This window comes from Nannospalax galili, unplaced genomic scaffold (genome assembly GCF_000622305.1).
Source record: "Nannospalax galili isolate Female #2095 unplaced genomic scaffold, S.galili_v1.0 scaffold101, whole genome shotgun sequence".
In the NCBI taxonomy this organism is placed as follows: Eukaryota; Metazoa; Chordata; class Mammalia; order Rodentia; family Spalacidae; genus Nannospalax; species Nannospalax galili.
Window position 1 is genome coordinate 1,701,846 of NW_008345700.1, and position 16,047 is coordinate 1,717,892.

The 16,047-nt window shown below is 47.6% G+C and overlaps 1 protein-coding gene across 1 annotated transcript in view; it reads left to right on the forward strand.

Annotated features, from left to right (window-relative positions):
• Nucleotides 1–16,047, forward strand: part of Fam193a (family with sequence similarity 193 member A) — a 79,018-nt gene that overhangs the window by 17,372 nt on the left and 45,599 nt on the right. The window contains exons 2-6 of the mRNA XM_008841849.3: nt 3,444–3,601; nt 4,286–4,453; nt 5,335–5,569; nt 8,917–9,041; nt 14,988–15,135. Coding sequence (XP_008840071.2) covers nt 3,444–3,601; nt 4,286–4,453; nt 5,335–5,569; nt 8,917–9,041; nt 14,988–15,135 — 834 coding nt within the window. The remainder of the gene's footprint in view (nt 1–3,443; nt 3,602–4,285; nt 4,454–5,334; nt 5,570–8,916; nt 9,042–14,987; nt 15,136–16,047) is intronic.

Here is a 16,047-nt window from a genome sequence, read left to right on the forward strand (position 1 = left end):
TTGTCTCTGACGGCTTCCATTTCCTCTAGTGGTTGACATCAGCTAGGGCAACCATAGGCAGGTGGGAGCCACAGCAGGTTGCACCTTCCTTCCAGTGTCACTGCAGTTGGCCAGGCCTCCCTCACACATCCTTAGTCCCTAGGCCTGGCTGGCCAGGGCTTCAGCTCTTGGCATAGGCTCTACGGCCTTGGCCCCAAAGACCTAAGACCTCTCTGGCAGCCAAGGCCTACGGTTTATCTGCTGGCTTCTTACAGCTTTTGATTCTTCTTTAGGTTCAGCTCTCCACAGTGTTCTCTGTCTCCCTCTCTGTCTTCTGTCCTTCCTGCCCTGGCATCTTTAAGCTGTTCAGCTGTTTTTTCTTTAGCTGTCAGATAGCTAGTTGCCTAGCCAGTGCCACAGCTCAACTGCTGCTCCAGCAGGACTGCTCTACCCCAGCTTTCCCTGCCTCCCTGCCGCAACACTCTTCTTTCTCTGTTGCTGCTTTCCCCACGAAGAGGCAGCAGGTCAGTCATTGTCTCCCAGCCAACTCACTGCATGAGCCAGGGCAGCTCGATCATGTAGCCCATGAGGGATGTTTGGACTAGTCACAGCTATTTGTTTAGGGTAATCGCAATCTTGCCTCTTAGTACCAGTCAGTTATTGGGGCCTGTGTGTGTGTGTGTGTTGCCTGCCAATCACATCCTTGCCTCTCATAGTGCTGATCACAGCAGTCCCTCTGTAGACCATCAGGGAAGTGCTTCCCCTTTTGACCAAGGTAGAAATGATTGCTGGTTGTCTAGGGTTCATTGGAGGCTTATGATAACAAAACGTCTTGTACAAACTACAGATGGACAGGTGGCTGCAGTCTGTATAGTTATCTCAAGCAGCTGGTAGAGGCTCTTCCTTGAAGATATAATTGTTACCCACTGGAGAGCAGGTGCTACAGGCCCAGGGGATGTCAGCAACGCCCCCCGCCCCCCCACCCCGGACGTCACCCAGTCCCTTTTTCTCCAAGGACAAAGCTGCCTGGTGGTCGGAGTCAGGGAGAGCTGCACCAGGAGCATGGAGGGCCCTTCAGCTTGGCAGAGTTGGATTTTGAACCCAGAGGCAAAGAAAACAGCAAAAAGCCAAACAGCAGCAACAAAAACCCCACTCAGACTGACTTGGTTGTCCTCTGGGGAGGGAGTTTTTTTGCCTTAGGCCAGAGCTAATAAACTCCATCAGACTATCACAAGTCAGGCAGAGTAGAGGGGACAGGTATAGTGACACAAAAGCAGAATCTGTTCCTGACAACCGCTTTGTATTAAGCAAGGAGTCATTTGGAGGCAAACAGAAAGTTTTATACAGGTCAGCCTTGTGAGTTCACCCTGACTGCTCTTGAAATGGGTGAGGACAAATGGGCCTGTAGAGAGACTGTGAGCCGCAAGAGGCACCAAGTGGTGGCTTGTGGGTGTGTTAATTGAGGTGAGAGTGGAAATGGGCATGAGGCTTGTGCATTGAGGGGCTCAACTTGCTGCTTCTGGGGACCAGCCTTGTGCTTCCATCACCTGTGTTAAGGTCCGTCTGACCACCCTCCTTGTGCCATGATGACGACAATCGGACCTTAGGCTTTTCAAGTTACTTTTGGTGTTGGAATTTGCTCATTTTTTAGCTCATTTTCAGGTTTCAAATCCAGTCTACATAGAAATCTGTTTCTCACCTAATTCAGAGCTTTCCCCAGAGCTGTAGGACATAACAGGAACTGCCATGGTGGAGGGCATGCCCCATATCCTTATGCCATCTCTGTACCTCCTGGTTGAAGAAAGGGCTCTGGGGAGGTGTAAGGAGGTCCTTGGTTCTTTTATCAGGCTGTGTGTGGTTCTCTTTGGCTTAGGGCATGGGTCTTGACATATGCTGCTCTTGCTGGTGAGCGCTGTCTCGGTGTGGCTGGGCTGCAGTTACAGGAGTATTGTAGGCCCGGTGACTGGCTAACACCACGTACTTATTTCCCCTGGTCTGGAGGCAGGGCATTGAAGGGAGCCTACCTGGCATCTTCTCAGTTGTGCAGCACCCTTTTGGGTAGGTTTTTACTGACACAGCTCCTCTTCCCATGTGATGGTGACAGTGCAGTTCTCCACTGTGGGCAGGGAGCTCTCAGGTACTTCTACTTCACAGTCTGATATTGGTGTCAGTATGCCAGACCTTTGGAGCATGTTAGCCTGCTCTTGTATAACAGAAGCCTGGGGTGATGTAAGCAGTGTATGTACAAACCACCCCTGCTGGCAGATGAGCATGGCCCCCTCTACTGTCTGGCTGTCTCAGTAGCTTCACACCCGATCAGGGTGAGGGAGCACTATTCCTTTGGGAAACTGGAGGGAGTACAGTGTGCATCGCCCAGTTCTGGCCGTTTCCCTTCAAATCTGTCCCGTGCCTTAGTGCGTCTCTCCCTTAGGCTGTTGGGATGCTGTCAGAGCATGCTGCCCTCTGGTGGGCCCTGAGGAGCATACTCTAGTGCTCTAGCCCACCTGGCAACATCCTTCTCCACCTGTCACACAAGTGACCAGGGCCAGCTGGGAGGTGGCGAGCACCCTGAGTTGTGTTTCTGTTTCCTGCAATGGTGCTGATAAGTTCCTTTCCACCTGTAGGTGAGGAGAATCACCATTTGACCATGTCATACAGTCCTCTGCCCAGAGTGTTCTTAAGTATCCCTGTCTGTGGTCAGAGCAGGCAGCACAGGTGCTGGGCCCTCTGCCACTGTCAGGCTGTCCATCACTTCTTAGAGATACCTGATCTTAGTGGTTAAAAGTACTGGCTGCTCTTGCAGAGGACCCAGGTTCCATTCCCAGCACCCACATGGCAGCTAACACCTGTCCGTGACTCCAGTTCCAGGAGATCTGATGCCCTCTTCTGGACTCTGCAGACATTGCATACACAGGTGTACTTACATGCACGTAGGCAGTACACTCATCCATATAAAATAAAAAATACATTAAAAAATCTCAGGTGAAGCCGGGCGTGCTAGTGCACGCCTTTAATCCCAGCACTCAGGAGGCAGAGGCAGGTGGATCTCTGTGAGTTCAAGGCCAGCCTGGTCTACACAGTGAGTTCCAGAACAGCTGGGGCTACAGGGAGACCCTGTCTCAAAAAGAACAAAAAAAAAAAAAAAAACCTTAGGTGATGGGGATACATATTATCAAAGGTAAGAACATCATCGACCCAAATAAAGCCTTGAGTGTCTTACATAGCTGCATGTGGCAGTGCCCTGCTGTGATTCCAGTGTGCTAGAGGCTGAGATCAAGGTCAGCCTATGCTACTGCATAGTGAGACCCTGACCCCTGAAAGCCCTTCCTCCCCAAAGTTTTCTATGTAATGTTGATTATTTCCGTGTCTAAGCCGTAGCATCTCTCGTGGGCATTTCTTGAACAGTCAGTGAACAATTCCTGTCATAAATATAACTTATCCCTTATATTCTGCTTTTGAAACAGGGCCAAGATTTTCTTCTTCACTCACCATTGGGCGGCTCTCAGCCAGATGCCAGTGGTGCCGGGAGGCTGGCCCTGGGAACACAGACAATGACCTCGACAGGGCTGGGTACCACGCCCTCAGATACCACCTGCTCCTGTGAAGCCTGCAGTGAGCGCAGGTATGTGGTGAGTGGCCAGGCTGCCCACACTTGGCTAAGGGGATGCCCAAGGAGCTTGCTGGCCTAGACTGGGCATTGGCTTTCTAGACAAACAGCAGTGCACATTTGAGACACCCCTGAGACTAGGACATGGCCTAGCTATTAGGAGGAGAGCAACACAAAAAGACAAGTTCCTGAGGGACTAAAGAGGAGGAAACGAGGCTTCGTGAAGGCCAAAGAGGGGGAACTATTAGAATCTAAGGTGGGGCCAAGTTTTCATGGCGCATGCCTGTAATCCCATTTGGGAGACAGAGAGAGACAAGGGGGTGAGTTCCTATGAGTGGCAGTGCAGCCAGGCCTGCATAAAAAGTCTCTTTCAGAAAAAGGAAGGAAGAGAAGAAGGGAGGAAAGGAAGGCGAGAAGAATTAATAAATAGACTAACCTTTCATGATCATCATGAGAATCAGTACATGGGTATTGGGTGCTAGTGATGGAGCTACTAGGAGCTGAGGGAAGGAGCAGCCAGGAATTGACAAAAGAGCTGTGCACTTGTCCTGAGGCTTTACCTGGTAGACTCAAGTGAACTCCAAAGGGTGAAAAGGCAAGGGCTCTGTGCTCTATGGGGCCAGAGTGTCAGGTGGGTAACCTTGTGGGAGGTAAGGTTGACTGCCTCCCTTAACTCTGCTGGTTCCTGTGTTGTCACAGAGACATCTCAGCAGAGACAGACCGGGAACCACAGCAGCTGCAGAACTATTGGTCAGAAGTACGCTACATGGTCCGCTGCATATACCGACAGGCAGGGACGCCACTGGCAGAAGATCAGGACCAGTCTCTGGTTCCCGACAAGGAGGGAGTGAAAGAGCTCGTGGATAGGTACGAGTTGTCCCTTCGTGTTGTGGCTCCTTCTGACCCCTGCCTTTCCTGCTGCCTGTGGCGCCTCAGTGCTTGTATGGGATTTCCTTCAGGTCCTGACGAGAGCTCAGCTGGCTCTGCTCTGCTCTTGGTGTGTAGTTTGGGTCTTCAGCAGACCGCTGACCCAACCTGAGCCTTCTGGCTAAAAGCTGCAGGTTCTCAAAAACTAGAAATTAAGTTAAGAAGGATCACCTCCAAGTTTGGACAGAAATTCATTACCATAGTGGCTAATTGTGGGAATGCTTTTCCAACTGCTCTTCAGTTTATTAACTGTATTTTATAAATTTTGTTCCGTTGTTGAGATAATTTAAAAATAGGACTATTTTAACTATGCAAATAACACAAAGCCATTTGTATCATATACTGAGTTCCTAGAAAGAAGGAAAGTGCAGTGTGCCCCAGGCCGCCACCCAGTTATCCCTTCTGCTGGGACCTTTCAGCAGGCCCTTCCCACTGTTAGTGGTCCTGGATGAGGGACCATCTGGGGCTAGCTCTGAAGCACAGGAGGAGTTCTTCACCTCTTGGTTGTGAGTCATGACACCTTCCTTGGGGTAGCTGGGTTTAAGACTTCTCGCCTGGACAGTGGGTGTGGAGCAGACCTCCCTGCACTGGCTGACTGAAGGCACAGGAGCTCATACATGGAGCAGCGCCCAGAGAGCACTCAGGAGATGTCAGTTTGCCTGAGTCACATTGCAGAGTGCCGAGTGCACAGGTTCCTCATCAGCGAGCCCCAAGCTGTCAGGAGGATGTTTCAGAGAAGATACCCACCGACACGAAAACTGTCGGTTTCTAGTCAGTGTGGACAAGCCGTGACTGAGTGGTGGTTCTTTGTCTTTCTATAGACTCTGTGAGCGGGACCCTTACCAGCTCTACCAGCGGTTGGAGCAGCAAGCCCGGGAGTATGTGCTGGAGATGAAGGTCCGCCTGCTCCGACAGCTGTCAGCTGCAGCGAAGGCTAAGGCGCCGTCTGGCTTGCAGGGTCCACCACAGGCACATCACTTCATCTCCTTACTACTGGAGGAGTATGGCGCCCTCTGCCAGGCAGCACGCTCCATCAGTACATTTCTTGGCACTCTGGTGAGAGACCACGCCCACTTCCTTTCTGAGTGAACTAAAGAACAGAAGCATGTGGTAGTGGAGGTGTGTGTGCCTCTAGGGGGCTGATCACACTGAGCCCTCAGACAGAGACTCCTTCCACATGATCGATCCGGGTTAGTGTTAGAGTTATGCTTTGGATTTTGATACCAGATAGAAGCTTTGAATGGTTTATTGTCGGGGGGACATGGCATGGACATACCATTTGGGAAGACCTGAGCTCTAGGAAGCAAGGCACAGGATAGGCGTTGAGGACAGTGGAGTGTGGGTGGTAGACCCAGTGTTCCTGCCCATGGCTGTTAGTGGCGGTATACTGCCTGAAATTGGTGTCGCACAAGAGTCCAGGGCAGAGAACAGTAAAGAGCACCCTATGTGCCATCCATGCCTGGTCATGAATAGTGCCACCTGTCCTGGGCACCCTCTTCCACATCCTGTACCTTCCAGGTTTCTCCCACCTCAACTTGGGACTCTGACTCTTCAGAGATCCAGTTCTAGAGCTGCCTGAATCTGTTCATAGACTGTGGCTATGAAGAAAGCACAGAAAGCACTGCCCAGAAAGTTCTGCCTCTGTCGGCCCTCCTCAGATAGAACAGGACACTTTTTTTTTTTTTCGGTCTTTTTGAAACAGGTCTCCCTGTGGCCCCAGCTGTCCTGGAACTCACTATGTAGACCAGGCTGGCTTTGAACTCAGAGATCCGCCTGTCTCTGCCTCCCGAGTGCTGGACTACAGGCATGTGCCACCATGCCCAGCTAAGACACATTTTATAAATTTAAGAAAATTTAATTTGAGGGATTGGGTTGGAGCTCAGTGGTAGAATGCTTACCTAGTATATGCAAGGCTCCAAGTTCCCTTTCTAGCCCCTCAAAAACTTTTTTTTAAAGATTTGGACCATGTGTGCTTTATTTGTTAATTTAAAAAAATATTTTTTTTATTTTATGTGTATGAGTGTATTGCCTGCATGTATGTGAGTGCACCCGTGTCATGCAGTGCCATGGAGGTCAGAAGTGGGTGTTGGAGTTCCCTGGAACTGGAGTTAAGGGCAGTTCATAGCCGCCGTGTGGGTGCTGGGAATTGAACCTGGGTCCTCTGCAAGAGCAGTCAGTGCTCTTAACTGCTGAGCTATCTCTCCAGCCCCCTAATAGTTAATTTTTTTAAATTATTTTTTATTTTGTCTATGAGTATATTGCCTGCATGTAGGTAGGTGCACTTGTGTTGTGCAGTGCCCATGAAGGTCAGAAAAGGGCATCAGATCCCTGGAGCTGGAGTTACAGCTCGTTGTCAGCTGCCATGTAGGTGCTGGGAACCAAACCTGGTCCTCTCCCAGAGCAGCCGGTGCTCTTAACTGCTGAGCCGTCTTTCTAGCCCCAAAGAAGATAAAAATCTTTTAAATCTTTTTTTTTGGGGGGGGGCGGTTTCTTTTTGAGACAGGGTCTCCTTATAGCCCCAGCTGACCTGGAACCCACTGTGTAGCCCCAGCTGGCCTGGAACTCACAGAGCTCTTTAAGGACATGATGGAGACGGTGCATCAAGGAAGAGGACCTGGTAGTCAAAACCTTGTTGGAAACGGGAACCCTGAGAATGCCTTGCCTGTGCCCAAAAGGCAGCGTTTCCTCCAAGGATTTCTTCTGCTCCTCAGCCTTAGTCTAATCCAGGGTAGAGGCAGCTCATGTTGCAGGGCCCATAGATGACTAAACCTCAGCACTGGAAGAAGATACAAGGACACATATCCCTTGTGACCCCGGGAAGAGCAGCTTCCCAGAGATTTTGTGGCTGTACACCACCACCTGGGCTTGCGGTGTGAACACCTGCTGCTGCCGTGGCACCGAAGACCTAAGCCTGCAGGTTCCACAGTGGTCCCAGGTTGCTGGTAGAGTAGGGCAGCATGCAGGTTCTGCAGAGGACTTGGTCTTTAGTCTGATTGATGTCACAGAATTGGAATCGGTAAACCTCCCCCACCAGCAACTTAACTCGTTTTTTTGGTTTTGGTTTTTATCACAGAATGCAAGGTTCAAAACAAGATAGCGAAGAACCAGCAGAAAATGACACAATACATACTGAACCCAGCAAATTTCCAAACAAATATAAAGTAACTGTGACTTCTGTGTTTAAAGAAATAAAACATATTTGTCTTACTAAAACACTGATCGGGCTAGGTATGGTGGTGCACGCCTTTGATCCTAGCACTCGGGAGGAAGAGGGAGGCAGATCTCTGTGAGATTGAGGCCAGCCTGATCTACATAGAGAGTTCCAGGTCAGCTCTGTCTACAGGGAGGCCCAGTCTCCAAACAAACATTAAAAGGTCTGGGGATGTAGCTCCGCAGTAGAGTCCTTGCCTAGCATGTACAAGGCCCTGAATTAAATCCTTGGTAGTATAAAAATTCACAGAGAGGAAGAAAACAAAAAGCTGAATGAACAGATTAAGTAGGATAAGAAACTGAATAAAGAATTGATAAATTGGAAAGAAAGAAAGGAGCTCTACAACACATAGAAAAAAAAAAAAAAACAGGACTGAGAAGAGCAATAATGGAGCAGAGATTGCTAGATGACTAAGAGCAGCCTGGCCCAGAGGAGGCCCTGAGCTGGCATGGCTGTGTGCTTCTAACCTGTATTTCCTACAGCACTTAATGAGTTTGTTCACATTTCTTAGGAAAATGAAAACTCTTACCTTGCCATAGTGTCATAGTGGAGAAATTATTTGCATTTATCAGAATAAAGCTTTCTCAAAAACAGGGGAGAAAAGTATTACCCAGACTTCAAAGGGTTTAATATACTAAGACTTTTCAAAATGTAAGGCTTCCAAAATATAAAAGTCCCATTACAAGAAATAAGTCAATATACTGTTTTTCCTTTTTTAATGTTTTTCAGGGTTTTATTTGTGTGTATGTGTTATGTGTGTGGATAAGCATGTAAAGGTCAGAAGGCAACTAGCAAGATTTGGATCTCACCATGGGGTCCAAATCAAACCACCTGAGAGACCAAACTCAGGTAGTCAGATTTGCAACAAGCACCTTTACTAGCCCAGCCACTCCATCAGCCCTGCACTTCTTTCTCTGTCCATTCCTCCTCTCGGTGCCTCCCTGTCTCTCTTGACTGTGGGATCACAGTGAGGCAGTGAGGTGGACACCTGTGCTGCTCTAGTCAGAGATCTGATATGGTATGTGTTTTGACCCTGGCAGAGAGCAGGGTCTCAAGAGCAGGATGGTCCAGGCCTATGCAGAAGGTGGCAGGACATGGGGGGCGGGGCGGGGGGTCTTCTGGTAAGTTTGATGACTCCATCAACTCACTACAACTTCTGTGTATCTTTTTTTTGTTGTTGTTATTAAACTAGGAAAATGAACACTTGAAAAAGTTCCAGGTGACATGGGAACTGCATAATAAACACCTGTTTGAAAATCTGGTCTTTTCAGAGCCTCTTCTCCAGAGCAACTTGCCTGCACTGGTGTCACAAATCAGGTAATCAGGTATTTTGTCTTGCCCTGTGTATGTCCTGAGGTGCAGCACACTCTTTTCCTGTGACATGTGTGCGTGTGTGTGTGCACGCGCGCACCTGTGCCTGTAGACCACCATATGTAGAAGTTATTACAGGAAAAATAGCAGGACCTAGGGAATATAGTTGGGTAGAAAACTCTAACCTAAGAAGTAGTGAACTTTTAAATACTGCACCGATGTAAATGTTATGAAGATTTAACACCATAATTTCTCAAAAATATAGAAAGGCTCTAGCAAATGGTGCTTTTCCTTGACGGGCCTCAGCTCAGCCAGGAGACCTGGCAGGATTTGGGCTATGCTCATGGGAGTGCAGAGGAGGTGGAGGAGGAAGAGCACAGGTCTCAGCATGCTGGGTGTATGTGTAGATGTGCATTGGCTGTCTGCCCTTGGGTTTGTCTTAGTCCAGACTTCTCATTAGGAAAATTGGATCCTCTGCTGTCACCAAAACCAGTGTCCAAGTGCAGAGCTCACTGGTCACTCACTGGTGGGCCTACGATGGGTATGAACTGGTGTAAACAAGGGCATGCAGTCTGGTCCTGAGTTTTCCCCACAGCCCTTCCTCCTCTATCTGCCATCAGTCAACAGTGCTGAGTGGCTGTGAGTTACTTCAGCGTCTTGGGCTCATGATTGTGTTCCTCATCTGTTAACATAGAAGTATAGTCCCACAGTGTGGACACACCCCCACTGCAGCCACCTTTTTTTGGCCTTGGTAGACAGTAGCTAGAACACAGTCTCACCTCTGGAGAAAGAACAACCTCAGAAGCCATTGGTCAGAGGGACTTGGGCCAGCAGAGGCGATCAGGACAAGGTGCCATGCGAAGTGGTGTGCTTCTGGCAGGTTTCCCTCAGCCTCAGGATGCTTCCCAGCCCCTCTCTCCAGGTGTGAAAACATTCAGTGCAGGACCAGTGAGATGGCTCAGCAGATAAAGGCACTTGCCACGAAGTCTGGCAGCCTGTGTTTGGTTCCCAAGACCCACATGATGGAAGGAGAGAACTGACTCCTGCACATCGTCTTCTGACTTCCGCCTATTTACGATGGCTATGTGTGCCCCCCAATCCCATGTCTTTGTCTCTCTCTGTGTCTCTGTCGCTCTCTGACACACATGCACATATATAGAGACAAATAAATGTAATTTTAAAAAATTAAATTATCCATGTTAGAAATAAAATCCAGGGCTGGAGATATGGCCCAGCAGTTAAGAGCACTGACTGTTATTGCAGAGGACCTGGGATCGATTCCCAGCACCCACATGGCAGCTAACAGTTGCCTGTAGCTCTAGTTCCAGGGGATCCAACACCCTTTTCTGACTTCCACAGGCATTGCACGACAAGAGTGCCCATATACATACAGCCAAATACCTAAAATAAAATAATAAAATGTTTAAAAAAAAAAAAAAGAGGTGTTTGGAGAGATGGCTTAGTGGTTAAGAGCACTGACTGCTTTTGCAGAGGACCCGGGTACCACAGGCAATACACTCATACACATAAAAATAATAAAATATTTTTTAAGAATTAAAAAAAAACCCCACAGACAAACCAAAAGTGAAAGTAACTCAGCAAAGCAGATTTTGCTTTCATAAAAAGGTGTCTCGTGTGGTCAGTCATATCTAGCAAGCACACACAAGACCCACAAGTTTGGGTGGTTTTTATCTCTTACGCAGGAGGATTGTGTCTGTTCCCATTGGTGAGGTCCCTGACCTCAGTCTTTCCTAGTTGGCTAGTTTAAAAGAATCAGGTGGATCTCTGTGAGTTCAAGGCCAGTCTGGTCTACATAGTGAGTTCCAGGCCAGCTGGGGCTACAGGGAGACCCTGGCTCAAAAAGACACCCCCCCCCAAAAAAAAATAATAATCAGTGGGAAGGGAGAAGAGCTCCAGTGCCCCAGGCCATCAAGCTCAGGAATGCCTCAGGGCCTTTCCTTAAACAAAAGTCTGACAGGGTGTATAATGGAATTAAAAGATTAGAAATCTGGGCCTGGAGAGAAGAGGACGCAGATTCCGATTCCCAGCACTCACATGGCAGCTAACAACTCTCTATAACTCCAGTTCTAGAGGAATCTAATGCCCTCTTCTGACCTCCAAGGGCATTGCCTGGCACGGGTGCACTTACATACATGCAGGCAATACACTCATACACATAAAAAAAGAAATAAAAATTGAAAAAAAAAGATTAGAATTCCTTGTTATAAACCAGGTTCCAAGTTTTATAGGGTTTGAAAGAAAAGACTAATGTTTAATGTTTCTTACATCTAGTATGTTCTCAGAGGGTACATTGTGAGGCTCACATTTACCTGTGCATCCTGCTGGGTACGAGCAGGTCTTAGTGTCTGCCCTTTGGTTTCTTGTTCTGGTGAATATTGGATTTGATAGTCTGTCATCTAGCATGGTGGGGCTGACAGAAACCCAACAGGCATTATAAAATTGCATTTATTTCTTGTGCTCGAGGTCTGAACATGTTTGTTTCTCATTGGGAACTGCAGTCAGCTGATCCTGGTCCTGAATGTTCATTTGGGTTCTCTCAGTATGCCTCTCAAGTCCCAAGAGGGACAGTGAAGAGGATGTCCTTCGAGGAGTGCCAGTTATTCCAGAAAAAGATGCCCCTTCATGTTCCACCACAGACTCACTTGTCAAACCCAAGAATGGTTCATACTGGAATTCCTACTATACAGATACACATTTAACAGCTCATGAAACATTTTGCTACAAATTGTATACAAAGCACTAATGAAATACATCATTGTAGTAGACCTGTTTAACTTTTTAAAAAGATACAAAGTAAAAATCTAGATATGAACTGTGCAGACCATACCTCCTCATCACTTAGTGGGTTGTGAGAAGACAAGCATCCTGTGGCCAGCACCCAGGTTAGCCACTTCAAGCTGCCACCCCCCAGAATTGTCACTAAGCTCCTGATTCTCTGCACATTTCCATGCATGGTCTTTACTTGATGTGTCTTTATTGTATTGTACTTATTACCATGAATTAGAGGCCTGCCTTGCTCTGCATAATAACTGACTTCTAGGGTAGTCAGGGCGACATGGGGAGCTCCTGTCTTAAAAACAGACAGGAACTAGGGAGATGGTTCAGTGACTAAGAGCACTTGCTCTTCAAGCAAGAGAACCCAGCTCATGTCCCCAGAACCCAATAAGAAGCTAGGCATGACTGTATGTACCTCTCATCCCCCAGCACTGTGGGGTAGGCTCAGACTTGAGAGGTCACTGGCTAGCCAGTATAGCTAAATCACTGAGCTCCAGGTTCAGGGAGAGACCTTGTCTTGGAAGTGATAAAGACAACCAACATCCTGCTCTGGATGTGTACACATGTACATCAGGCCAGTAATCTACCCGAAGGACATCCTTACTCATATGAAGTGATTTAGCTTCTTTCTGTTAGCTGTGTATCGTGGACAAAATGCCTGAGATGATAACTTACAAGGAGGAAAGGTTTGCTCTGGCTTATCGGTTCAGAAGAATTAGTCCACCAGGATAGAAGTACTTGGCAGAGGAAAGCTGCTTACCTCATGGGAGCTGGGAGCAGAAAGAGAAAGAGAAAGGAGTCAGAGATAAGAGAACTAGAGTGACCATGTCCTTCCTACAAGGCACCACCTCAAGTTTCCAGTCCCAATAGCCCCTTAAGCTGTAGATTAACCCCTTGATAGGTCAGAGTCCTCATGATCCAGTAATCCCCAAAGCCTGTCTCTGAATATTGCTGCTTTGGGGACCAACACAGGAGCCTTTAGGAGACCTTTTTTTTTTTTTTTTTTTTTTTTTTTTTTTTTTTTTTTTTTTTTTATTTTTTTTTTTTTTTTTTTTTCTTTTCTTTTTTTTTTTCTGGTCTTTTTGAGACAGGGTCTCCCTGTAGCCCCAGCTGGGTTGGAACTCACTATGTAGACCAGGCTGGCCTTGAACTCACAGAGATCCGCCTGCCTCTTTTAAAGGCATTGCTACCATGCCCGGCCTGGTAGTCATTTCATACTGAAACCATAACAGGTTTTAATAAGAAAGCCATTTATTCCATCGAGCTCTGATCCGTAATCTTTACAGTTCACCACCTACTTAAAATTACAGCTTAGTGCCTTTGACATACTAATTTTTTTTAAATAAATATATTTAGTTTGGTTTTTTTGTTTGTTTTTAGTATTTTGAGACAGAGTCTCCTGTACCCACAGCTGGCCTGGAACTTTCTATGTGGACCAGACTGACCTTGATCTCACAGCTCCACCTGCCTCTGATGGGATTAAAGGCTTGCGCCACCATGCCTAGCTTGTAAATGTCCCTTTTTTTTCTGAGACAGGACTCACTATGTAGCTCTAGCTGGTCTGAAATTCATTTTGTAGGCCAGGCTGACCTTGAACTCATAGAGATCTGTCTACCCCTCCCTTGCAAGTGCTGAAATTAAAGGCATGTGCCACCACACCTGGAAAATTTTCACAATTTTTTCATCTCTCCAAACAAAATCTCTGTAACTACCAAACAGCTCCTATTTTCTCATTCTTGACCCCGCATGTCTTGTGAAAGTCTTTAACTCTGGTTCCACCTGCACTAGCCTCACCACATTTCCCTGGCAACTTAACTATTAAGGAACCAACCATTTGTTCTGTAGAGGTGCTGTGTGCACATGGTTCCGGTGGCCCCATCCCACCACCAAAGTTCTCTGCAGGGCCCCCCTCTGCACCACTCTGCTTGGCTTGAATAATCCGTGCCTGTAACTTGAAAGATACAGGAATGGAAGGAAGAGCACTTGGAAAGCGGAGCAGGATGACGTTACCTGGGGATTGGCTCTTACAGGAAGAGTAGCAGTCAGGTGAAGGTCAAAGCCGGCAGCAGTGAGGATCAGGAGAGAACCTTTGTTTCAAGCTGTAGCATAACATGAGGCAGCTATCCTTGGGCTCTGAACCAGGCTTTGGTTCAGAACCCAGATGGACACCCATGTACATAGCCTTGCAACCAGATTTGCTTTGAATCCTCCATTTTTACTATGTTCACAAGTTCACTCCACCCCAGAGGAGAGACAGTGAAGGGAAAAGATTTCAGCGGCCATTTCCGACTTTTTCGACCTATGGCAAAATTTTGTTTAAAAAAAATTATTTTATTGGGCTGGAGAGATGGCTTAGCAGTTAAGAGCACTGGCTGTTCTTGCAGAGGACCTGGGTTTGAATCCCAGCATCCACATGGTGGCTAACAACCAGTTCCAGAGTATCTAACGCCCTCTTCTGTCCATTACAGGCACTGCATGACATGGATATCCTTACACATACGCAGGCACAACACTCCTAGACATGAAATAAAAATAAATTATTTTTAAAAATAATTTTGTTGTTTCTTTACGTTATTAAATTACTGGACTATCACAGATAAAATCATGAAGTGGTAGGTACTGTGAACAACTTGATATTCCTACACATATTTTTCCTGTGTCTACACACAACACATTCTTAAACATGCTTCAGTCATACCTTTTCTTACCATGAACATATTTAATGTTCATGTGAGTGAATTGTTAACATTTTAAGTGCATGTGTATTTGTCATTAAGTGTTTTCTCTGGTCAGTGTATGCCAGTAAGGAAATGTGTACACAGCCCCCCATGTGTAGTAGCCTCTGTGTTTCAGAATGCCGTTCAGAGCTGTCCTTTCTTCAAGCATATCCCCGCCCACTGCCACCCTTTGTTTTTTTTTTCACCCAGGGTCTCCCTGTAGCCCCAGCTGTCCTGGAACTCTCTATGTAGACCAGACTGGCCCGAATCTCACAGAGATCCACTTGCCTTTGCTTCCTGAGTGTTGGGATTGAAGTCATGTGCCACCACGCCTGGCTTGAAGGTCTCCTTTATGTGAGATCTGTTCAGGGTGTTTTGTGTGTGGAATCTGGCTGGGAGTTCTAGGCCCCTCCTTGGTGACAGGCCTTCTACCTCCTAGGCTAGGAACCACCACACATGACACCTGCAATGAGGACACGTACAGCACATTGCTGCAGCGGTACCAGCGCTCTGAGGAAGAGCTACGCAGAGTTGCCGAGGAGTGGCTGGAGTGTCAGAAGAGGATCGATGCCTATGTGGATGAACAGGTGAGTGCTGCCCCCCGAGGCACAGCCTGCACTTACAGCCTAAGGTGTGGGGTTCCTAGCAAAGATAGAAACCACGCAGCACCAGAGACCTCTTGACCCGGCTAATTTTTTTTTTTTTTAATATTTACTTTTTTTTTTTTTTTTTGGTTTTTTAGGGACAGGGTTTCCCTGTAGCCCCAGCTGCCCTGGAACTCACTATGTAGACCCGCCTGGCCTTGAACTCACAGAGATCCGCCTGCCTCTGCCTCCCAAGTGCTGGGACTAAAGGCGTGTGCCACCATGTCTGGCAATATTTACTATTTTTATTTTATGTGTGCAAGTATATTGCCTGCATGTATATAAGTACACCCGTGTTAGGTAATGCTCTCAGAGGTTAGAAGGCATCAGATCCCCTGGAACTGGAGTTACAAACGGTTGTTGGCCACTGTGTGGGTGCTGGGAATTGAACCTGAGTCCTCTATAAGAGCAGCCAGTGCTCCTAACTGCTGAGCCATCTCTCCAGCCCCTGACCTGGCTATTCTTGCAATGTGGTGACAACAACTAGGACCTCAGCAGGGTCACCCCACTGTTTCAGTGGCCTAGTGGGCAACCTTGGGAAGCTACTGGGCCTTTCAGTTCCAGGGGCCTTTTGCCAAACATGGTGCTGTTGAGAACCCATTCTCCGTCCGTCCAGACCTTTCCAGTGGAGAATACAACCACATGCAGCTCATGGACAGCAGCTCGGAGAAGTGAAACATGCACTGGAGGTGACCTGAAGGAGGGCGCACCAGATGGCCGCTGCCCTGAGGGGTACCAGGCAGGTGGTTGAGGTGCTGTCCCCTGCTCTCCAACCCAGCTTCCGCCTTTCTAGAGCCCCTGGTAAGGCCAAGCAGGAAAGGCATCTGAGTGGGCCCAAGTGTTGTATAGGTCCTC